At 41.0% G+C, this 25,863-nt stretch overlaps 1 protein-coding gene across 4 annotated transcripts in view; it reads right to left on the bottom strand.

Annotated features, from left to right (window-relative positions):
• Window positions 1–25,863, bottom strand: part of SEMA6A (semaphorin 6A) — a 118,722-nt gene that overhangs the window by 42,384 nt on the left and 50,475 nt on the right. For all 4 annotated transcript variants that reach the window (XM_040541369.1, XM_040541371.1, XM_040541370.1 and 1 more), the window contains exons 2-11: window positions 24,888–25,025; window positions 21,676–21,793; window positions 15,990–16,050; window positions 14,358–14,420; window positions 13,417–13,518; window positions 10,625–10,715; window positions 6,650–6,769; window positions 5,478–5,566; window positions 4,363–4,580; window positions 1,172–1,303 (exon numbers count right to left, since the gene is read on the bottom strand). In XM_040541369.1, the coding sequence (XP_040397303.1) occupies window positions 1,172–1,303; window positions 4,363–4,580; window positions 5,478–5,566; window positions 6,650–6,769; window positions 10,625–10,715; window positions 13,417–13,518; window positions 14,358–14,420; window positions 15,990–16,050; window positions 21,676–21,793; window positions 24,888–24,987 (1,094 nt within the window). In that variant the 5' untranslated portion in view covers window positions 24,988–25,025. The remainder of the gene's footprint in view (window positions 1–1,171; window positions 1,304–4,362; window positions 4,581–5,477; window positions 5,567–6,649; window positions 6,770–10,624; window positions 10,716–13,416; window positions 13,519–14,357; window positions 14,421–15,989; window positions 16,051–21,675; window positions 21,794–24,887; window positions 25,026–25,863) is intronic.

Below are 25,863 nucleotides of genomic sequence, written 5' to 3'. Positions count from 1 at the left end.
CCTACTGACTTAGAAGAAGTAACATTATCCTATCTTCATTGTGACTGTTAGCATGCTATTGGATCATCTCACAAACTTACAAGGCAACTTTCTCTTCTCCCCTCCCACTGAAAAGAAGTAAGATTTTTCTTTATGCTTTTCCATTGTCCCTGCAAATATTCCTTATATGAATATTGTTTTCAAATAAATGATCTTGGAGCCCTTATGCAGCCTTTCTTCACCAAGGCAGCCCATCACATCAGTGAGTTGCTGAAACACTGCAAAAAGGAGAAGAAAATCCAGGGCCAGTGCAGGTAGATGCCTTTCTAGGGCTCAGACTGAAAACAGACACAGAATTTTTGAGATTTTCCAGGCATTACCAGGTTCTTCTCTTGACTGACAACCTCAGAGTAAACACAGCATTGGGACAGTATACTTGGTAAGTCTCTAAAACATGGTGGGCTAAATCTGGACTTGTGTAGAATCCTAGTAGCCACCACAGAGCTTTAGATTTTTTATTTATTTATTTATTTTAAGTTATGAAAGATAACACAGATAATATAAAACATATATTAAAGTGGTAGAGCTTGTGCATAAATTAATTTGCTCTATCTACATTTACATCATATTCTTAGAGCAAAATAACACGTGTAAATGGATTAACAAATGACTGTCAACACCATTTTGCACAAAAGGAGTGCTTGTAGGAAATAGAAAGAAGGTGTAATAAGGGAACTACATGCAAACAGAAGGGAAGTGCAAACAGGAAAAGCAACTCAGGAGAAATGACGTAAAACAAACCTCTATTCTGATAGAACGCTGCCTGCCCTGCCTCCCCATCCTCTATTGCAAGTGAATTGTATGTTAACCCCAGAAGAGCAAATCTCAGAACTAGTACAGACTTTGCTACAAGAAACATCCATTACTGAACCAATTTGCAACAGGTAACTCATAGCTCTGTTAAAATGCCAGTTATTCTGACCAAACGGATATGTTGCTGGCCTGATTTATTTTACACAAATATGGTTTAAGTGAAAAAAATCCCATTTTCATATCTTAGCTCCCAATGCAACTTAACTCCTTTTTCATTACTACAATATATATCTTCATTTGGATCTGTACTTTAAAAGGCTATTCAAATTGTCAAAAACTCTGCACGCAGCAGAACAATATCACTACACATTAAACATACCTGGGTTTGGGCACTCGTTCATCAGGAACCGGTGTCCATGTGGAATCTGGAGACTTTTGTTCTTTGAATCTCCCAGTAAATACATTGGCAATGTCAAGCATGTCATAGGCACAGACTGCAGAGCCAGGGATGCTGCAAAGTGACATTTCCAAGAAATTGTTACTCACTCTGCAGTTATGCATAAAATCTTGAGTGAAAAACATGTTGTATAGAAGTCTTCCTGTCACAGGCTACTCAATCCCGAACTTTGTAACCTCTGAGTATTGACAGGAAAAGCCAGCCCCATGGAAAAGACTGAAATGTACCAATCAGCAGACAGCTCCTGCCAGCACAATTTGTTTCAAAGCCTCTATAGAAAGAAGTAATTGCAATAATCTTGAAGAGGAGAAAGAATCTGGGAAACTCTGTGTACCACTGGGAATGCATGAGGAGTAATAGCCAGTCTCATTTAGACCCCATTATTTGGAAATTTAAGTTCTTGTAAGTCACAACATTTTCTCAGTATGAATTTTCACAGTCCCTGTCATGCCTCAAAAACACACTGCAGACAGTTCAGAAGCTGGAGCTGATCAAACTGGAAGCATGCTGCACTGTGCCACTGGCCTGGCATTTGCACATTATTACTCCATCCTCTTACAGCCTCATCTCTGGCAGGTTTTCCCAATGGAAAGAAGTTAACTATGCTTGGCAATTTGCTTAACTCAATTATTCAGTGAGGTGTAAAGAGCTTGTAGAAGCAAATACAATCACATTTTTAGATGATAAAGTTGTAAATTTCAACTCTTTGATTATTTGCATGCGACTGCATGGTAGCATTGTCTAAACATAATTATAACCTTACCAACATGCTTTCTGAAAAGCCTAGGGTTTTCCCATGGTCAGTCACTTGGAAGCATGAATTATTCATTTATCCACCTTTCATTTTTTTACACATGAACTACTGTATTCATGTCTGACTTTCACTGCTTGATTTTATCAGACAAATAGCATGAACCCAGCTGGCTGAGGCTTTCAATCCTGCTTTTAGCTAGTAAGTTATTATACACCAAAGAGGAAACTATATAGGAACTATAATACTGTTACAGAGAATAAAACAAAACTCATAAGAGTACATAAATTGATAGAAAAATAATTGCTTGAATATTTAAAGGTTTTGAAATGCTTATTATTGAAGGAAACAACAAGTAGGGAGATAGTATTAGTCTTACTTTCATCTCCACAGGGTGGGTTTTTATATGGAAGGAAACTTACTTCAAAGCTTTATATTAACACAATACTGCACAGCAAGAGTTTTAAGGTGAGGCAGCTACATATATTTCAGTGTAAGGGTTGGTCAGGGGTGTATTTGGCTGCATGCAGGACCACATCCTAAGGCATTGCAAGTCCCACTACAGATAGAAGGTTTTACACATTGCTGGATTAAGCACTAAAGAAAAAACAACCCTAAAATCTTCAGGCTTACTCTATAGAACTAAACACGCTGAGAACTGTCCTCATCATGAATCTCCACAGTGTCAGAGGGATCACTATAGTGAGGAGACTGCAGAAACTTTCTCCATTGGGGATGGCAATTAGCAGGTCCACAGTGTCATAAAACAATATGGATGGAGCACTGTGGGTCACAGACAGGCAATCTCTTACCCACTGACTACAACCCACCACCAGCTCCCACCCAAGGTGATCTCAGATTGGATTGAGGAATCTGTGCCAGCTCACTCTAGGGGGATGCTCTTGTTCCAGAGATCAAAGAAATTTGTATTTAAAAACAAGTACTTAGATTCTAAAACACAGGGTTTCAAGTAAAGGATTATTCATGACATACCACAGGAAATACTAGCAGAGTAGGACATCTCAATGTATAGATAATCTCAAGATACAGCCTATTTGCTTATGCTGATTCTCTGTTTATTTGTTTTTATTTAAACAGTTTACAAAAGAAAAAAAAAAAGAGATAATATAAAACTGCATTCCCTATTGGTGGCATTATTTTCTTCCACTGCATTTCCTATTGTTTTGATGTCAAAAGCAGTGATTAAACAGGAGAGGGCTGGGCTTACTCTCATTTGAAGTCAGCTCTGTGCATGACCTCACTAAGGTCAGGCTTTGAGAAGAGGTGGCAAGTGTACAGCAAAACCAGATGAATTTCGGCAATAAAATTCCCCTTTCAGCTCAAGCATTACGCCATGAAACAGCAATATATTTTTTAATTAGACTGTTAGGGTTTTTTTTGTTTGTTTTTTTTTGTTTTAACTTCTCCAGGAGAACTCAATAATTAGATACAGTTACTATTCTAATAACTTCTGGAGGAACATTATAATGCGTAACGGCAATAAATTCTTAACAGATGAACTGATGCTTTTTGGAAACCATGTGAGCAGTGAAATACAGGTGTTTGAAGAATGGCTCCTCTTATTGGTACCTGCTTGTGTTATGGCTGTATTTCAGCAAGGTTAGGACTCCTGTGTGTAGGTTCTGCAGCACAAAGTCACGTTGATGTGGCCAGGAAAAGGAAGAGATTTTTCTTTTAGCTCGGTTCCTCCTTTCCCCCTTGCTCACAGAAACCTCTGTTAAGAGCATCACGGCTTGCAGCTCCAGGGGTTAAAAAGCTGAAAGTTTGGCTGACTCAATATGAAGGGTTCAAGACACCCCTCTATGAGAATAAATAGGCAAAGTAGGAACTGACAGACTGTAAAGCTTTAGTCAGCTCCACTACTCCCCTCTCTTTGATCTAGAGACCTTCCTTGCAGAGAGCAGGAAGGATGAGGACTTTGGCTCTCCCAGGACAAAATGTTGGTAGAGATGCACGAAATAGAGGAAAGGAGGATGTGAACAGGACAGACCTGGTCCTTTCTCCGCAAGAAAGGAAAACTGTGTTTTCTCTTTGTAATAACCTTCTGCAAGTTACACTATGCAAAACTTCTTGCTGGCTGGTCTGAATTATTCTAATGTAAAGAAAATGTCCAAGGAATGTGTCCAGATAGTAAATGTTTGAAAGCTGCTCTAAATTATCAAATATAAAACGCAGTAAGCAATGGCAGGGTGCCTTAAAACGAAACACAAACTATCAGTAAGTGCATGGTGTATAATAATTACATTGTATGAACAATCACTTCTTGGACCTTTATGGAGTAAAAACAAACTGCAATGAAAAGCGAAACGTAAAGGAAACAAAAGGTTATTGTGCCTATTACCTATTATATGGAGTGGAGAAGGTTGCTAAAACAACATCTCGGCCATTGAAATGGATAACATCTGTAACTGCCTGCAGTATATTGAAATAGAAGTGCGAATCGCCAGGAACTGAGCAGTTCAAACGAGCCTTGAGAAAGGAAGTCCACTGTTTTTCCAGCACTCTCTGAGATCCTCCCATGTCATTTTTGCAAACCTGAGCCACCCTTGGGAAAACTACCTGGAAAGAGTAGAGCAAAAATAATTTAGAAAATGAAATGTTTGTTTGAACTTGAAGACTCTACAGGAAATTTGCTTTTAAAACATTTGAAATAACACAGCAAGGTGCTTAATTTAATCCCATGTTTCCATAATCTGTGACAAATAAGAAACAGAAAAAAATCATCTTTGGAACAGTGTGCTATAAAAGATAAGGCTGTGGCATTTAATATACAGTTATAAATCCTTCAGGAGATCTGTTCTCAACCCATATAAAACTCATTTCCATACAGACTGCTTAGCTTTCTATTTCCCCAAACAAAAGCACATTTTATATTCACAATCCCTGCAACCCACGCCGCCTGCTCTGACTCTTGTATTTTCAGCACTTAAAAACTATGCAAATCTTGCTGGGCTTTTATTCCTGCCCTCCACCTTTGTGACCTTGGTCAGCTTTTCTGACTGCTTAGTCAGAACGCTATTGTGAAATTCACAAAAATGCAGAAAGCGTTTAATTATTCTTTGAAGAATGGCAGAGCACAAAATTCCTATCCCTCTTTACCCCATTTCAGATTTCTTAAAGAAAATTATCTCCTTGCTTTAGAAGCCATTTTTAACATCTGCCTAGTATGCTGAAATAAATACATTTGCCTTGTGCTTTTTATGATCAGGAAAGGAGATGCCAGCATATGTTGCCACCATCAGAAACCACCCTGTACCCTTTCAAGACAGTGCAATGTTTCACTCCAACCCACCTTTTGGCTTGAGCAATAAGAATCTTCTCAAAATGATGACCTTGTCATCGTGATTTATGGTTCTCATTTCAAGGTCACTCCTAATAGCACTGGTCCAAGAATAGCATATGTTTTTCTCCTCCTGAATGTCACTAAGTCATCTGAGGCAATGTTTTTGCCCTTACCTTTCCCATGCTGTTGTACTCCACTGCTATTTCCCGGAAGAAGAAGTAAATATAATTGCCGTAGTCCACTGCCTGGACAAAGTATGGTTCTGGAAAAAAGAGAAGACATCCTATCTGTGCACCATGCATGGCATACAGCATGCAAACACACTATGGGTGCAAAGGAAAGCCAAATTCCTTTGCACTAAACATCAACAATTACATGCCCACGTGAGGCAAGCTCGCTTAGTTGTCAGAAGTGGCAGCGACACCACCACAGAGGAGCCACTGCTTAAGCACAGCTGGGGGCCAGCCTGGGGAAAGTCCCTGCAAGACAGTGAGGTGTTAGCCGCTGCTGTGTCTGCCCTGCATTGTACAAGGAAAGGTAGAGAGGCAATATGTAATGGTATGCCTGAGGGCTCCAAACAGGGCTCTTTATGGCCTGCAGGCTGTGTGTGGAGGGATTAACAAGCCCCGTAACTGTTTCTGCCCATACATGTCTGCAGCAACAAGCAAAGCGGGACAGCTAAAGTCAACACCTGGCAAAACATTTCTGCATGCAGCAAAAGCCTCCAAACTTCAGTCTTGCTCACTATTAAAATCACTCCAAATGTTAACTATTCATAACGCCTACGTGAAGCAAAACAGCAGTGCTCTTAACAATGAGGGCATTTAGAGCATGCACTGCTTAATTCAATGGCAGCTGCATGGTACCTAGGAACTAGAAAAGGAAGCCTTTGTGCAGTATTCCCATAATTTTATTTTTCATTGATGAATCTTAATGCTTCAGGACAACTTCTCTGTCCTTCATGAAGCCCTTGCTTGTACCTAAAACGCTCCCAAGGAAGGGTTTACTTCAAACAGAGTCTGAGTACATGAAGTACATTGAGCCCTGCAAATTCCAGCCTTCACATCCAACAGCTGTAAATTGATGATTTCAGCTTGGAAAGCTCTCTGGAATATATTCTGGTCTACTACGCTCACAGTTTCTGCCAAGACCAGTAACTTGGAGTTGAGAGAAGAGGAAAAGAGATAAATAGATCAGCGTAAGTAAAGAGATGCAGTTTAGTTCCTTCTTTTTGCCAGAAACCGTTGCTGAAATGAAATGACAGAGAGGTCTGTCAGGAATCCAGGATTGTCATCAGAGATGTGGCTTTCTCTTTTTGTTGTTGTTTTTTTTTTTGTTTATCTACCTTTCAACCACTTTGAGTCATGTTTCACTGTCCGCAGAGTTGGGCTGTCTCCAAGGCTCCGGTATATGACTGCATCTATCGCAAGGAAGTCAGTCACTGTGGCAGAATACAGCTTTCCCTCTGGGGAGGAAGGAAAGAAGAAACAAGGTGGGAAGTGATAGGAAAAATGTAATTACTTTTGCTTATGAATCAAATGAGAATCTCCTTCAGGAACACTGAAGAGAAAAAATCCAACAAGGTAAATAGAACCGAACATCAATTTTTAAAAAGAGGGATGTTGTGGGAGAAGAAACCTTATGAAGTAGTTCTTCACCGGTTTAGCTAAGGCATACTAATCTACCCTATCCAATTTATCTGGAAATGTCTCTAGCTCAATGTTTATAAATTCTGCTTATAAGTATGGAGGTGCCTCAACAGAACTGTTGGTTTTAACTAGGAGGACAAAACAGACAGGTCCTGGGGAGTGGCAGCTAATTGACACTTCTTCAAGTTTCTCCCTCTGTGAGTACTTTTGGGCCAAAGGTCAGTAGCCAAAAGTTAAATAGTGTACAGAGAGCCCAGGTGAAGCAGAGATGCAAAGACACGGAGGAGGATTGCCTATGTTTCTCTTCTAAAACGTGTTTTAGGCATTTCATACATAAATTATGCATTCTTCTCCTTTAAAGAATGCTGGAGGACAAGTGATAAGAAACGGGCTACAAAATGGCACCCCAAGGACAACCAAAAGTATCTGGATGTAGAAGCACAAGCTCTGACAATAGTTTAAATTGTTACTTGTTGTCAGAACTGTTCACAGGTCACGATAACACGGGGCTGTTTTCACTTGTGAGACAGACCTTGGAACCAAGGTGGCTGGTAGTATCACAAGCATCATGGCGTGAACCCGGCAACTTGTCTCTGTTGTGTCTACAAAAAATCAGAACTGCCTTCCTCTAGGTTGACAGAGATTGTCTTGGGCCTTGAAGGCACTGACTGCATATGCAGGACTAAGCAGAGAGCCCCTTGCGATAATAAGTTCCCCTTACTGTACCTAAAGACAACGTTTAATTTCAGCTCAGGGTTTAAAAATCATAACTGCTTTTTTACTAGCAGGACTGTACTCTTCGTTCTGAACCCTGCAATTCCAATCATCATTTGGCTACTTAGAAATGTTTTTTTTTTTTTCCTTAGCAAAACCAGAAAAAAATAATTGCAAATAAAAGCAGATACTAAAAACAATTTAAAATAGAATAAAAAGCTGAATTGTTTAGCTATGGATGTCTGAACTCATGTTAATACAATCACACATTTATTTTCTTTCCTGCCAAGTTCCTGAAGACCATGTGACTAATCACAATTCACACATACCATCTAAAATAGCTACAAGCTGCAAGAAGAGCCATATTCTTGTAAGTGCACCCAGCAGACTAAAATATGCTGGATTAGTGCCCTGAACTGCTCTGAAACTGCTTTTTGCTGCACTCTGAAACGTTATCATGGGGATCAATATGAATGCCATATCAAACAGTGATTTTAGCAGATATATTCTGTAAGGATTTCACAGAATCACAGAATCACAGAATTGCAGGGGTTGGAAGGGACCTCGAAAGATCATCAGGTCCAACCCCCCTGCCAAAGCAGCTTTCTTAGAGCAAGTTGCCCAGGTAGGCATCCAGATGGGCCTTGAAAATCTCCAGAGAAGGAGACTCCACAACCTCCCTGGGCAGCCTGTTCCAGTGCTCCGTCACTCTCACCGTGAAGAAGTTCTTTTGCATGTTGGTGCGGAACTTCCTGTGTTCTATCTTGTGGCCATTACCCCTTGTCCTGTCCCCACAAACCACTGAAAAGAGGTTGGCCAAATCCCTCTGTCTCCCACACCTCAGGTATTTATACACTTTGATGAGATCCCCTCTCAGTCTTCTTCTCTGCAGGCTGAACAGACCCAGGTCTCTCAGCCTTTCTTCATAGGGAAGATGTTCCAGGCCCCGTATCATCTTTGTGGCCCTCCATTGGACTCTTTCCAGGAGATCCCTGTCTTTTTTGTACCGGGGAGCCCAGAACTGGACACAGTACTCCAGGTGAGGCCTGACCAGGGCAGAGTAGAGGGGGAGGATCACCTCCCTTGACCTGCTGGACACGCTCCTTTTAATGCACGCCAGGATCCCATTGGCCCTCTTGGCCACGAGGGCACACTGCTGGCTCATGGTCAACCTGTCGTCCACCAGGACCCCCAGGTCCTTCTCCTCAGAGCTCCTTTCCAGCAGGTCATCCCCCAGCCTGTACTGATACATCCGGTTGTTCCTTCCCAGGTGCAGGACTCTACCCTTGCTCTTATTAAACCTCATTTGGTTTCTTCCTGTCCATCTTTCCAGCCTGTCCAGGTCTCGCTGAATGGCAGCACAGCCTTCTGGCGTGTCAGCCACTCCTCCCAGCTTTGTGTCATCGGCGTAGTTGCTGAGGGCAGACACTATTCCTTCATCAAGGTCATCAACGAAGATGTTAAACAAGACCGGACCCAGCACTCACCCCTAAATTTATTTGAACAGTATAATTTTTACTCTGAAGTAAAAGAGTAAAGAGATAGAATTATGATTTCTATAGATTTATTTTAATTTTCAAATAATGTGAGGACTTCTTCAGTGACAGAGTGGTACTCTTTTTACCTAACTTCAGTTGCAGGTAGGTAAATGTGTAGGTTAAGTTGCCCTTAAATGCCTTCTCTGGCCAGTGTGGTGAACAAGGCATGTCAGACAGGTGACTCAGACTGCCCTAAGGATAGGAATTGTGGAATTAACCTTGGGATGTATCTTCTTCTGAAGGTGTGGTTCTGTATTTGTGGTTTACGAATTACCTGCTACAGAGAATTTCTACTTTATGATCTTTTAACTATAATTAAGAAATTACATAGTAACACCATCATCATGACCATTATTATTTTGAAACAAAAGGAACCATTGATATACACTACAGGAAACAAAAATATTTTTTGCAACTTGCTATGAAATCTCTCCTTTGTAAAGCAGATCATGCCAGCTCAAACACAGTAGTGGCTAATACAGTACTTTGGCCACAGACATGGTCTTTACTTAAGAATAGCTGCAATACATACAACCTCCTACACCCTCAGAGGAATTGCTAAAGTATTTCCACATAAGAACCCAGTCACTGCTTTCAGCACACCTGTTGAAGAGGATTGATGTTATCATGGGTGGCTTTTGTATTACCTTTGCCACCAATTTTACAGCCAAATCTAATAAAAGATTGGTAGGGTTCACTCTAAGAGAACTTCAATTAAGAAACAGTTTAATCTGGAATTCATGAAGAGAGATACCGAGATACCATTTCACAATCAACAGCTCAAACTAACCCCATTAATAAGCATTCCCTATTTTACCTACTCTAGTAGAAATCAGAATTAACTGTATTCTGCTGCATGCAGCATAAATCATCATTAACCAACAGGTTTCTCTCCTTTGCCTAGTAAGCTGGTAATGGAACATCATGATGTTTTCTGCTTTAAAATAAAATCACCTTCCCTTCCTGTTTTAGATCTAGGAAAGATGGTATCAGAGCATATTCTCTTTCTTTTATTATGAATGCCAACTTAAGTTTAGAGTTGTTAAAGAGCATATCCTGCCTCCTCCTCCTCAAAGTTCGTACAAGCCTTGTCCTTGTCCTTTGTAGAAGCAGGATGCTGCCAGAAATGGTGCCTCACACTGGTCTGGCATGATATTATCGCAAATCCAGGAAATACTGAAATATTGAGCCAGGAAACTGAGGCTCCGAGCAAAGTTGTTTGTGGTAGTGAAACTAATCCTAGAGAAGGCAAGTCTTCCTGTGCAAGTGATTTCCTAATGGCCCCTATTTTTAGTCATTATTCACTCCCTTTGCCACTTTTTAGATTTTGGCATTCTGGACTCAAGAGACACAGTACTATGGCAAGCCTGCACTGCAGGAAGGAAAGCAAAAGAGTTTTTTTCAGTTATTCTTCTTTACCTGCAAACAATGCAACGTTGGCATGCTTTGCATCGTAGGGGCACCTGGCCATTCCACTGAACTCATCTCCCAGGAACTCCAGTGTATCCATCTGAAAAACAAAAGGGAGCTCCTCAGATATAGAAAATAAACCTCTTACCCAAGACCAGGATTATGGCAGCATTTCTTCATTTCTGGGCAGGGAGGAAAGTTTTTTATACAACTGTGCTCCTGGCTATGAATGAAGAACCTGTCAAAAATCACAGTGTTAAATAAAATCAGTCTGAAAAAAGCGCGTCCAGTAAGTCAGGCATTCTTTCAGAGCTAATCACTCCTACTTTTTACATACATTTTACAAAAGTCTTCAGTCAATATTTTATCTGTACACAAGCTTCCTGTTGAACTGCAGCAGGCTATGTGGTCTGTGGTTCTGGCACGGACTCAAAATTTATCCTGAGCAGTGATCCAACAGAAGCGCTCTTATACACAGCAAAAGACTGCAAGCCATAGTAGTGAGGAGAAACAACACTAGGATAATTATCCGCGCATGCATTTTTCTCTCCAAAGTCCGGAGATCCTTCTGCTCTAGTCACAACAGTGGTGCTCTCCTCCTTGATTTACATACTCAGAAGGATGCTCTCCAAGTGTTACTGCATCAGTTGAGTCTGTGTCATGGAGAAATCCTCTTACCATTAGACAAGAATTAATCTGTGCAGAAGTCTGAGGCTTAAGTGTAACTCCTGGGAGACAAATTCACCCCAGGCACCGATAATTATACAAATACACAGATCAACTTTGCAGTAAGTTCAAGAGGGTTTAGCAGGCTATCTGGAAAAGGTACAGCTCTTACCTGTTTAAGATTCTTATACTGCAGTATTTTGGGAATACATACTGAAGTAATTGGAGGAGCTCACGCTATGAAAACCACATACAGTACAGATTCACAAAGCATGAAAAACAACCCATCTGGCACCATCACCTACTCCCACCAACTTCTAGGTTGTATGTTACAGCACCTAAGTCCTCCAGTGGGGATGATCTGTCAGTATTTGTTTTCTGTCATGTGTCTTTTCTGTCAAAACCCAATGTGAAGGTAATTAGCTGCACTTATTTGAGGACAGAAAATTATTTCAGTTAATAATGAGGGGAAATGAGCTGCAGTCCCAAGCAACTCTCCCTGTACTGATCTCAGCACTGCAGACTGCTCTGCACTTCCACTTTGCAGTGAGGAGGGACAGCCCTGCTTTCTGTTTGGCACCTCTTTAGTGCTCTCTTTCTGTAATTCAGAAATTTACAGAGGAAAGGTCAAGGGAGGTGTCGGGGTGACCTGCTCTGACTCGTAGAAGCATTACTGCCTGGGCAGCAGCAGCTTAGCAACAGGTGAGGCCATGCATCAGGGGAATGAGATGCCTGCAGCAATGGTCAGGAGGGCCATTTATAACCCCCACAACCAGATGCCACGGAGATCTGCAGTTGTATTAAAAGACAGCTTTCCAACAAAGATGGCTGTTAGAGATTTTTTGGCTGCATTAATGGCATGGAGCATGAAGCAATAACAAAACAGTGCTGTAGTATTGAATACTGCGCTCAAGCCAGGAAGCCTCGCTGCACACTAGGAGTGGGATGAAAGGAGAGGAAGAAGAGCAGAGATGGCTGTTACAAGAACACCAGCCATCTGTATCAAATGGTAACCATGATGCAAGCTCATATGTGAATAAATCTGATTCTTCCTCCAAAGACTAAAAGGAAAGGCTGTGATGAACTCCTCTAATGTGTTTCCTAGACTATGGCCATTATAATGGCTAAACAAGGTAAATCAGCAGTGCAGAAAAAGCAAGGAAGAGCAGCAGTCACAGTGAATACCACTCTGGAGGCTGTTTTCCTCAATGTTAATGTCTTTATGTTGTTTCTTAATCTGACAACACTGAAGAGAATGAGAATTGAGCCATGATTTCATCAGAAGCAGCATCGTTGAAGCTAAATTTTCTTTTTCTTGAAGGCTAAGAAATGACCTGTGAGACATAGCAGTGACTGAAAAAACAAAGTCTAGATATCAAGGCCTAACTGAACTAATTTCACAGCTACTCCAAAGACGTCCACTGATGGGGGTTGTATCACATTATATTGCTGCATGGCTGAGAAAATGGGAAATATTTGAAGAGATGGACCCTGCCAATATGAAGATGATGGAGACACACTATGTCAAAAGAAGAACCTGGGGTCAGTGAATGAATGTCCAATATCCACAATTGTCCTGCTGTTGTGTCTTTCCCTGTGGAGATTTGCTGTCAGGCACTGCTACAGTATGTAACACTGCAGAATCTTTACAACTTCTGTATCTGCTAGGTTCCCAACATTAATCTTCCCAGGTTATAGGGCACTGACTCCTTAAGTGTCTTCAGAACTGGCTCTGGGATGGAAAACAGGACCACAGGGACATTTAAAGCATGTTACCCCAGAGATAATGCTCAACATCAGCCCGTGTTGATGTGGGTGTCAGTGGCAAGCTTAGGAACTTTTTAATGAGCGACTGCATCTGGAAGCAGGAATCTGAAGGTCTTTGCACTTATGGGGGGTAATGCAAAGTGGCAATAAACTCTGATGTGTGGGAGCTGCAAAGAAGCAGGTAAACGATCCAAGCAATCCTCAGAAATCTAATCAACATTGAGCTCTGTAGCATTGAAACAAATCAGAATAAATGCTACAGGGTTGAAAGAGGAACTGCTGAATGACACACATCATGCTGTTGCCAGCATAGTCACAATAAATCCAACAGAAAGAAAGGTCATAAATCCCACAAACAGATCACATACCTTGTAGTTCCTGCAAGAAGGGTTGAATGCATTTGTTCCACAGATAAACAATGTATCCTCATTTCTTTTTAGGAGAACCTTAATAAAATTATGACATTCATCCTGAAGAAAAAATAATAAAAAAATATTTAAACTACTGTATTTTGGTCGTCTGGTTTTATTTTGTTGGTATGATCTTTCATCGTCAGGTCTAAAATGAAATTGGCTGGTGGTCACTGTGATATTCTGGGCTTTATTTCAACTGTGTTTAATTGACAATGAGCAAGATGCAATTGATTTCCATTCTAGTGAAAATGGTTACATAGAACTGAGGCTATGATATTCATATTATAGTTCAGATTCTGCTATTGTTCACTTAGGATAATTTTGTTTGAACACTGTTGCCTTCCTCAAGAGTGAAAATCTAATCTTCTCATCTATGTTGCTGTAAGACAACACCATCATCAATGCAATGTACTGGTATAAAGCAGCTTTAACTAGAAGAGGAAGCAGGTATAAAGAATCAGAGTCTGCATCTAATTCTGACTCGACATGTGTTAGTCATAAGCTACACTAAGGGAAGACTGGTGTGAGAAACAGTGCTTCTATATCTGTACACAGTCATGCTTCCACAACTTCTCAGTAAACTTGTACAGGAGGATGGACAGCAGCATTTAGCTTTTGAGGCAATGTTAAGCAAAATCAGGACATTTGGCATTATGTTCAAAATCTCCAGTGCTCTAAGCATTTCAGGATGTTGCTGTGGCTCCTGTCGTAATGTTTTATCACATTAAAAGTAAACTATTTTTGCAAATTAAAGCCTTCAGTAGGCTGATGGAAAAAGCAATTACAAGCAGAGAAGTGAATAGCATGATCCATTCCACATCACAGACAGCAGCCTAAGATAATAGTGAAGCAGCTAAACTAAAGTGGCAGATGCAGAAGAAATGAAAATTGCCTACCTTATGTTTTCCCTTCATTCTGCATGTGTCTACATCAGCTTGTCTAGATTTCCATGTCAATTTCTGCAAGGATCAAGAAAGAAATCAATTAGAGCCCAGAGGTTGTTGCATTGATTTCAGAAGTAGAAGTCCCCTAGGGGAGACTTACTGTTGAACATATATTTGTTGAAAGCTTTCCACACCTTTTCTCCATGATTAATTCACCGGTACAATGAAAGATCAGTGATGTGGAGCATTCACTTAATTTTGTGTCGCTGCCTATTCATTAGACCAGAAATCTATCCCATTTTTTTCTGAAAGCCTAAAACTATTGAATTCAACATCAGGCTAACATTTGAAAATACGAGCACTTTCCTAAAAGTACTAGATGCTCTCTTCTTCTAATTTGTTATTATTTTGCAAATCAGAATAAACATTTATGGACTATATATTCTGACTGGAACCTAAATGGAGTATGTATTTTGGAAGCCAATGTTTTAGATTAGCAAAGAGATTGCAGTTCTACTAATTCTTATCACTTCAAGTTAGCCAACTGGCTCAGAGAGTGCTCAACCTATCATGATAGTGCTGATTTTATCCACTAGTATTCTTCCTCTGGAACACTTACAGGTAAATCCCAGCCTTAATTTATTATTTATTTATTTAATTTATTTGTTTGTTTGTTTGTTTGTTTATTTATTTTATGGTGAGTTCCAGAAAATGTTACACATGGTAGGCTGATTAATTATAATCAAACTTTATTTAAGAACGCGTGGCCTAAGATAGTAGTAACACCTTAGACACTCTAACCATGACTTTCCTCCTGACAGTGTTTCCCATTAGTAAACTGATGCACTATCCATTCGCTTAAGGACCCCAAACTGAAAGAATAAGCATGGATGTAGCAACATTGCTTTCATTTTCATGACAAGCCTGTGACCTCACTTTTTTGAAGAGCAGCAAGGCATAAGCTCATTTTCAGCATCTTTCATAGCTATAATGAAACACTATTTCCTCCTACAGCAGATTCCACCCAATGGTCAAATTGATATAGTCGTCTGCTGGACCAAGGCTGTTTGCCACATGTTACATAAAGTGAGTGCAATGTAAAGGAGCTGAAGGGAGATTATTTCTAGCATGTTTATGTTAATATGCAATGTGGTAATGCAGACAAAGCTCTTTCTTAATTTGAATGTAACTTCCCATGGAGATAATGTGAATACATCTACAAAGTGATGCTATAATAAGATTTTATTTAGTGAGTACTTGCATGAGTGAATTTGTGTGCATGAAAATATGTAAATAGCACTTGCTTTTTATGATGAAAGTTTCAGTATACTTAATTGGGATAGTATAGCCATTATAGAAAGCTGCTGAATATAAATGAATATGTTTGATGTATGTTCCATCAGGGACCGCGCTGTACTTCAGTATGGATAGCTTATCAGCCCAGCTAAATCACTTATCAGAAATTCACAGAGGACATGATTGCTATTCTAGCTTTCCCCAAATATGATTAGCAATGCCATCTTACTTGCTTATTACAGTTTTTATAGCAGCGCTGGCAAGTTGTTTGAAACAATGTTATCTTCCTATTTATTTGAAGCTTGTTCTAGTGTCCTTGGTTCCTGGAAGATGATAAAAGCTACTTACTTTGCTAAAATAAATTTCTTCTGTATGTGATGTGTCCATATCAACAGTATAAATATGGTCCCTGTAAACAAAGGCAAATGAATCCAAAGTCAAATGAGGTAGTCAAACCATTAATTATGAGGAGAATTATCTATCATGAGGTAATCCATAATCCATACCAAAAAATGATCCCAGGTCTCACCAGGAAACATTACCAACAGCATTGCATGCTCCTCCCAGAAAAGCACTTCCATATATAAACTATCTTCCTTTCCATTATGAAAAAAGGAAGGAAAAAAAAAGGAAAATTCTACAAAATTTCAAAGCAATATTATTTCTTAAAAGGGATTGTTTCAACAAATAAGATTTTGCAAAGGAGATGAGCCCTATATATTTTCTACTCCATAGGACTTAGAGCAGATGCCATGGTCTAGCATGCAGATGCTTTTATGTATCTGAAATCAGCTGCAATAGTCTGTGACAGCTTTTGCCAGCATCCTGGGCTAGCAGTCACTGTGTCATATTTAGCCATTCAGGGTTAAAAAGAGGTTAATGCTTTTTTCTTTCCTTCTTTCCTTCTTTCTAATTATGTGTCTAACCTCAGCTGTGATTATTTGATTGACAATATGGTAGGCAAAAGGCTGACAGCCATGAAACTCTTCCCAGGAATCATTCTTCTCTTCACACACTGATGGCCAAACTAAACTGTAAAATATTCCTCTGCAAAAAGTTCACATTTCTAAGCTTGCATTTGCTTTTCTGTTTTCCTGAGAGCCTGACTCTCTCTACAATTAGCTGCCAATCTCTCTTTGGGAAGAGTTAAATAGACTCAGCTACTCAGGTAAAGAGGCATTTTTAAATATTCTTTTCTGCACAAACTGAGAACAAGGACATTTCTGAACCTAAAATCTGAAAAAAAAAATAAATGTTACAACATTGTAGTAGCAGCCACATCAAAATTGGGAATGAAGAGAAAAAATATTGAGTATCTCATTTCTCCTTGAAATAACACTAACTTTTTTTTCAAAATGTGGGAAGCTGTGCAACTGGAGAATGATCCAGGGCATTAGAGGGGTCTACACAGGCGTCTGCTGAAAGTAAGATATAGACTACAGACTGCTTCCATTTTAGAAATTTCTGCTGTTAAGACTAGCTTCACTTTATTGAGTTTGGGGGAAACAGTGCTCTCTCTCAAATAAAGCAAACACAAAACATTATCAAAACAAGAATTAGCAACACTTCTCTCACACAGAGAAAAGAGGCAGCATTGTTACATGGAATTGGCTTTTTAAAACCTACTGTCTGCTACAGCACTTGAGGCTATTTACTTTTTAAGACACCAAACTGAGGATTTTTTTTTTTTTCTCCTCCAGACTCTGTAAAACCAGAACTGTCATTTTCTCTCAAGATTGGTTTAATGCTTCAGTTTATTATTGGCCTGCCTTTACTGGCAGAGCAGTGGTCAGGGTTGGTGCTGGGCTCAGATTACCAGTTAGTGTTGTATCAGTTTTATAGACTACTGCACGATTCCCTTTTTATGTACATTGCTCTTTGTTGCTGTTACTCCTACTACATAAAAGTGGGAACAAAGTCTCTTGAATTGCAAATTAGGTGCTGCTGGATCTCTAAAAATGTTCTTCCAGCACAGCTCTTGATTTTAATTATCAGTCTTAGTTTACAGCAGTTAAGATTTTTTCTTTACAAACAAGACAATTAAAAGTACAGTGATGTTATTCAGAAAGAGGCTTGGGTTGCTTAGTTCTGCCCTCAGTAAAACATCTTTCAGAGGGCTCTCTTTCTGGTTTAAGAAATGCTTCAAAGAAAATTCAGACTCTGAGTTATGGGATCATCTAAAAGAGGGTTAGTATCAGGCAAATTACATATCACTTTCTCATTCTGCATTTGAAACAAAGTTGCTGACAATGACAGTAGAGAGGGAGATAGCTGTCAGATCATGGGGAAGGTTCTCCAGCCACAGACAATACCGGATTGTCCTTGCCCTCCTTTTCCCACTGCTGCCCAACTCCTACTATCTACTAGCTGTGGTATGTGTACAGCTCGCTGCTAATTAAGTTATTCTAACACAAATTGACTTAATCCTAGAGCTTCCGTTTTTCCCACCTCCAGTCAGGAGAACCGAGTTTTGTTGCCATGGCATAATCTTGTGGAGGAAGGGAATTTAAATCATGCCACCGGCTGTGCATGACCCTTGGCCACTCGGTGCAGCGTCTGGAAATGTGTAACGGCAAGTGAAGAGGGAGCCATCCCAGTGCTTCATAGGCTCAATAAACTGTTTTGTACGCACACACGAAGGGTGACAGATAATGTGGACAAAAGCAGCCACCACAGAAGACAGTGGGAGGAGGAGGCATGGCAAACTTAGAAAAGGGTGTGTATGTGTGTGTGCGAGTGTGAGAGAGACAGCGAGATGGTACCCTTCCCATGAGAAAAAAGAAAACAGCTGCTCCTTGAACACTGTACCTCAGACACCCTAAATGCAAAGCAACATGGTTTCATGGGCTTTGGTTGACTTATGCTAATTTATCTCTGCCCGATAATATGAAAACCTTTCCAAAGTGACACAGAACTACATTTGACAGTAATCAATACAGAAATCACACACATTCTATGACAAAAGATATGATGGACAGACAGAAATTACGTTCTGTGCCAGTCACTCAGTAATAAAGTTCCAGCAGTTCTGAAACCTGAGTTCGTCCTCTCCTCCTGGAGGAGACTATCTGCAGAGTAAACACTGGATTTTCTAAAACAAGCAAATAAACAAAGTAAAACCCAAGACCGGCAACACCAAAACAAAACTGTCAACGTTTAATCATTTGTTTTGATTGCTTTTCTGCTAATGGTACAAATGTAAATTTAGCATTGCCATACTGAAAGCATGAAAGCAACACAAGATATGATGGCTAAGGGATTTATGTTAGCTACAGTTTTCAATGAATCTTGCTACAAAACTCAAGAAACACCTTCAATTGTGTACACATTTACTTCAGTCTCTAGATGTATTACTGCCTCTGAAACAAAAGCAGTATTGTAAACTTTCATTCACACTAATTACCAAAAGATGACTAATTCCCTGAAGTTTATTACTTAAAAATGACCTTTGAATTTTAACTTATATCATACAGGTTTCTCAGCCCAGTAGGGGTTTTATTCAGTAACATGTGGAAGGGGAAAAGAATATGTCAAAGAGTGTCTGAGTTACCAGAGGAAAAAAAGTGTAAGAAGATTTTTTCTGCTTGTGTAAATACAAAACAGACTAAGGCTTTATGCTTTCTTTGCAGGTCGATAGGCTCAAGGAGTATAGAAGCACTTCTATTATAGTAAAATATTTTATACAAGTGTATAGCTACAGAAAAGTAAGAATGCATATGCACACACCAGTACACATATTCACCCCAAATATTTGCATTCTTTATATAACTTGTGCACACAGTAGTTTCATGTCCCAGAATATTTAGCTGGGTTTTCCCAGCTTGGGCTTGGGAAACCTGGGCACTGTGACTCTAATTGCGTCAATCTTTCAGTCTGGGAACAAACTATGAGCACAACAGATCAAAATCCACAAAAGCAGATTTACCACCTTCTCCCTGCAAATAATTTCCTAGTTTAAAGGAGAACAAATAAGGAAAGCAAAGGGAACTCAGCTATGAAAAGGAGGAAATCCTGCTGCCACCTTCCAAGTGGCTTCAGCCCGCTCCCCTGCCCTGCTCGTTATCACACTGAAGGCAGCAGAAATACTAAGCCCTGGGCTGGAACAAAGTGCAGGGTGGCCTTTTCTTGGGGCTGCCCACTCGTGGTGCACTGCAGACAGTGCCACTGCAGCTCCTGCACAAGGGGGAAGATGCACCAGGCCTGAGCGCCTGGCAGCAGACTGCCCCGCAAACAGATCTGCAAGGTGAACGTGAATCCCTTGTGGAAGGGATTCTTGTGACCTACAGCCACTCTTAGTATTTGGTCTACACGCTATGTTGAGGACTTGGGGCAAGGAGAAAATGAGCGGCAGGTGCAGGTCTCTCTGCACATCCTGAGAGCAGGCCCTGCCACACCGAGCACTAGGCCTGATGTGAGTGCAGGCTGGGAGCCGGGGCATCAGAGACGTGTGATCTGCACCCCCGGGAGAAGGGAGCAGTGCAATGACCCCTCGGGAAGGTCAGGAAAAAAAAGCAGTATTGAAAAAAGCAAAAAACAATCTGGCAGTGTTCAGAAAAAAATGATGTTCTCTGCTGGAAAACCTCAAACTCCACAACAACTTGGCTTTAAGACTCTGGCTCTTGATGTTGCTTTTGGGAGTAAAAGCTATGGCAGTGGAGGCTGCAGGGAAACCAACACGGCTTGGCATGAGCGAGAGACCAAAAGCCTGCCACATGGATGAAATACAAACTCAAGTAAGTGAGAAGCTGTGTTTAGCCTATAAGATTGCAATGCCTGGGCAGGTGAGCAGTTACAAGTGCAGTTTTCAAGCAGCCAAAGAAAGAGCTATGTAAAAACAGCACCCAATGACTCTGCTGGTATAAAGCAACAGATTACTTAGTGCTGAGTGGAGGTCAACAGGGAGACCACAGGACACATCTGACCACGCAGAAGATGGGAAGTGACCATTTGAAAAGAAGCTCCTGGAGGCTACCAAGGGCTTTGAGGACAGGGTTGGTGGTGAGGGACTGCCTGTTCAGCAGCTGTTCCTTCACCTTCTTGCCATCCCACCGACCTCCTCTCATGCTCCCATCTGCAGCAACAGCCTGGCTCTCTGTGGCACACAGAAGGTTGCACATTTCTCAGGTGGAGGAGAAGGACCAGAAAAATGTCAGGAAATAAGCTACTACTAGAGGGGCAGGTTTCCCAAATAGGATCTGGATCCAAGAGCTCTTGAGATGAACTACCCACCCTTGCTAATCAGGGCCCTTCCTGCATTCGTCTTGTTTCCGTCAGGTAATTCCCGCTATGAAATCGCCAGCCTCCTTTGCTAACAGCAGGCAGGGAGAGGAAGTGTTAATGCTGGATCTGTGCCAGGTTGGCAGCTGTATAAATCAGTGTAGCGCCAGCAAGGCTGATAGGGCTATGCTGAGCTACACTGACTAAATGGGTGGCTCTATATGCAATTTTTATAAAGGGGCATGTGTTTGTATCAACACAGTATAGCTCTCCAAAAAAAAAAAAAAATCCAAACTCCAAATTCAATTAACCTTTCTGAGTACATCAAAAGAATAGTAGCAAACATGTTTCCACCTCACTTTTTGTTTGTTTGTTTGTTTGTTTTATGATTTTAAAAATATGCCTAAACCAGCAACATTAAAGTTTAACAACTCTTATCCAAACATGCTTTTATGCACTAGCAGAATCACTCTCTAAAATATGTAATTAATTTTGTGCAAAAGCAAAATTACACGATGAGGACAGACCTCTATCCACGGCACTGAACAATTATACGGCAAATTCCCTTTTCCCTGACTCAAAGGGAGGCGGAGGTAGTAGTCCTGAAAGGAATGGCTTGGTACCTTGCAAAACTAAGCCTTAGTTGACTGACTAACAAGGTGTCCAATATGTCTTACTAACAGGCTGCAAACCCCTCTCTGAGTGTGAGAAAGTCCTAAAAATAACATGCCCAGCAGAGAACTCAGAATATCTCTCCTCTTCTCCCTTCTGCTCTGCAAGCAGCAAGGAAGGAGTGGTGAAGGAGAGGGCTACTGACCTAGCAGCAACGTAGAGGGTTCTGTTCATGACCATGACCAGCTGGATGTCCAGCCGGTGCCTCTGCGTGGTGTTCCGTCCCGGCTTGTGACCCACAAACACTGGATACTGTCTTGTATCTGCGGGAAAGCAAGAAAAACAGGGTTCTGGAGAAGAAGCACAAGATGTAAGAGAATCACAAACTGAAACCATGCTAACACAGAGCAACCTGGTGCCTGGCTGTGGCTGAAATCTGTGGTTTCTCTTTTCCCCCAGCAGCATGGCCTGCGGCAGGAAGGTATTGGCACAAAGAGCTGTACAGTTCTTCATGGTTAGTCTTTGCAGTTGTAGTGAAGAAAGTCATTACTTTTTTAGAAGACAAAAACTGTGAATTTCTTTAGAATGTAAAGCTGCTCTAGAGCTCTTGGCACACAGGTACATGGCACTTCTCACAGTTTTTCTTTCACTGCTTGCAGAGTTTAAATGCTGGCTCCTGGCTGCCAAAATGTATCTAGCAGGACAAAGCTGTTTTACAGTGGCCCATCAATCAACACAATGACTGAACTGGTAGTGGTTAAAGAAAAAGACTTGGCTCTGTGTGGCTCAAACTGCCAGCTGCATGGCTTTCCTACAGGATTGGACTGCTATTGTAGAGCAGCTGTGGGGATTTCTGAGAAACTGTGGGTAACCACTACTTGAACTTTTTAAAATGAAAGTCACTGCATATTATTTTGGCAACCAGTTGGATACTGCAGTTCTTCTGGCAACTGGACAACAATACTGACTGGAAGCCCTCTGTTGAGTTTATGCTATCAACAAGCCAGCTTTTTCCCTCTCTCTACCAATCAGCAAGAGCATTTATTCACTCTATAACAACTGTGAACCCTTTTGACCAAGATCCACCTTGCTGTTAGATTGCACGAATACAGAATCACAGAATCACAGAATCGTCTAGGTTGGAAGAGACCTCCAAGATCATCTAGTCCAGCCTCTGTCCTAACACTAACAAAACCTCCACTAAACCATATCACTAAGGACTACATCTAAACGTCTTTTAAAGACCTCCAGGGATGGCGACTCAACCACTTCCCTGGGCAGCCTATTCCAATGCCTAACAACCCTTTCAGTAAAGAAGTTCTTCCTAATATCCAACCTAAACCTCCCCTGGTGCAACTTGAGCCCATTCCCCCTAGTCCTGTCACCAGGCATATGGGAGAATAAACCAACCCCCAAAGATCATGATGTCATGATGTACATGATCATGATGTCGAGATGCACAGACTAGCGAGACAGTTAAATAAATGAAAAGACAACTAGAAGACAAGAGGATAAAATTCTGATGAACATCACCGTAAGGCAGAACTGCTGTCTGAGTATATTCACAGAATCACAGGATGGTTGATGTTGGCAGGGACCTCTGGAGGCCATCTGGTCCAATCCACCTCCCCCCGCCTCCGCTCAAACAGGACCACCAGTACTGGTTGCCCAAGCCCATGTCCAGGTGGCTTTTGAACATCTCTGAGAAGGGAGACTCTCTGGGCAACCTGTGCTAGTGCTGAGTCATTACACAGATTTGACTAACATCGAGCCATGCCTGAGCCTTTTCCCCATCAATATGTTTTCTCAGAAACCTGGAGATATTTGATGGAGTTTGTTTCTTCAGAAACTCAGTTACACTTTAGCGTTTTTAGCTATTGTCCTCCAAAGGTATTCTCCCTGTCAAGTTTGGTCAAAGTACTGACTTTGCCAGTATATCTTTTGCAAAGCACTTGAGAGTGCCATGTGTCAGAAAGCCTGATGACAAAATGATAGAAAGAGAAACTTATCTGTCCCCAGACACTGAGGACTCTTGGAGAAACAAATTATCAGATTCCAACCAAGTTATATGTTCAGAAGCTTAATGCTTCTGACCAAGACCTACATACAAAATGCCACGTTCCAACTTTCAAACTCTTCTTTATTCAGTACTGTTTCCTCTGTAGCTCACTGATCTAGCAGGAGCTGGGGCTTGTATGTTCACATGCATTTCATGGTATGCTGGAGAGAAGTCACCCCATGTTTCATGTGAAAAATCAGCATCGCCCTTTTGGACTGGGACAAAGTTGGTGCTGAAGACCCAATGGTCACACCAGACAGGGTTCAGTGAGATTTGCTTCAGAGCAGTTCTGCCATGTTCCTGTAACCCAGATACCTACTAGCAGTTGGAGCACATCAACTACACACCAGGAGCCTGTCTTTCAGTTTTGTGTTCCTCAAGACAAACAGGCTTCAGGGTGTCCAGGCCCCCGCAAGGCACAGTAAGCAAGGACAATTAGGAGATTTAATGCAAAATCAAATGCCTGGTCCAAAGTAGACTTAAACATAAGCCTATTCATTGCTGACCTGCTATTCCTTAGCATGCTATTACAGAGTCACGTACTAAGTACTTCTTATTAAATATCTCAACCTTTGGGACTTCAGAAGACTTTTGTTTAGGGTAATCATAATTGAGCTGTGGTAAATGTGAAAGAATCACTTATGTTAAGCCTGACTTGCATAGTGAAATGCAGAGAAAGCTCTCCACCTGTTTAGCCAGTAAATCTCAGTACTGACTTGCAGCTGTCTGTGTTACCCTAGATTTTTTAGTCTGCCAATTACTGCTGGTAAGAAAGAAGAGATATTCTGTTACAAAAGATTCGTTGTCTTGCCCTTTTTTTTTTTTTTTTAAATCTACATTTCCAGCCAAAAAGGCCAAATGCTAACCTAGAATCCATCAGAGCTTAAAGAAGTAAGACTGTATATTTGTATTAGCTCAACCAATTATGATTTTAGAACTCAGCTGTTTCAGCGTGCTGTGCTTGATACCCTGAGATGTATCAAGGGCTATCCAGAACTACAGTTTCACAAGTCAGGTGAGGAATTGCTTGATCATGGAGAAAAAAAAAAAAAAAAAAGAAAGTTTCCTTCATTTTCTGCTGGATAAAACATGGTATTTTGTTTGATTATACTACTGAAAGGTCTGTTTGGGGAGGAGAAAGGTTGTGGTTTTGGGGGATCAAGCAGCTCACCACCCAGCAGTCACTAATCAATGTAAGAAAGTCTTGTTCTTAGTATCTGAGAATGTGAATTGGTTGATCTGGGAGAAATCAGGAAAAACAACTTTATTTATTGCACTTGCAAATTGCAAAATACTGTTGACTTGAAGTCCAGTGATCACTGCTAAGCAAATGAAGACCTCTGGCCTCTTATACTTACAGTTGCCATGCGAAATACTGATCGGCTCAGAATCTTCTGGGAAACCAGCCCCAGCAAAGTGTAGCAGTGTGAAATATAGCAGCAAGGCTTCTGACCTCATAGTAGTTCAGCTGGGAGACTTTACTTCTTCACTTCACCCTGTGGAAGACAAACAAAGGCATAAGTCATTCAGTTTCAACCATTGCACACGGAAACATAAAAAGCACAAATGAAAAGGACAGAATCATAGAATCATCTGGGTTAGAAAAGACCTTCAAGGTCATCAAGTGCATCAACCTGGCCTACCAAGTCTTGTCACTAAACCATGTCTCTTAGTGACCTGTCTGCATGTCTCTTGCATACCTCCAGTGGTGACTCTACAGCTTCTCTGAGCAGCCCATTCCAATGCTTGATCACCCTCTCTGAGAAGAAATTGTCTTAATGTTCAACCTAAACCACCACTACTGCAACTTGATACCATTTCTTCATGTCCTATCCCCTGTCACCTGAGAAAACAAACCAACACCCTCCTTGCTGCAGCCTCCTTTTTGTGTACTTGTGGAGAGTGATGAGGTCTCCACTCAGCCACTTCTTCTCCAGACTAAACTACCCTTGACTTCTAGTCCCTTCACCAGCTTTGTTGCTCTTCTCTAAACATGCTCAAGCAACTCAATATCCTTGTAGCGAGGGGCACAACACAGAGGGAGCTTTCCTTCTCTTCAAGCTTCTACCTGTAACTGAGGAGGTGTGCTGAGTTTCTAAGTAGAAACTGCCCCACCATGCATTTCCCTTCTAGCCCGTGCCCCAGCAGTGCCATGTTGAGGTGGAAGACATGCTTAAGTACCTGTGAATTAGAGTTTTCTGCCTGATCTGTTTACAAGCAACGGAGAAACTTTGTGTCCTGCACTGATCAATAGCTGACAAGTTTTACAGGAAATATTGAGTTTGCATGTGTTTTTTTCTTTACATAATTAGATGATGACATACATGATAAATA

The sequence above is a fragment of the Cygnus olor genome, chromosome Z, assembly GCF_009769625.2.
Source record: "Cygnus olor isolate bCygOlo1 chromosome Z, bCygOlo1.pri.v2, whole genome shotgun sequence".
NCBI lineage: Eukaryota > Metazoa > Chordata > Aves > Anseriformes > Anatidae > Cygnus > Cygnus olor.
Note: the sequence above shows the minus strand (reverse complement) of the source record. Positions and strands in the feature narration are given on the sequence as shown.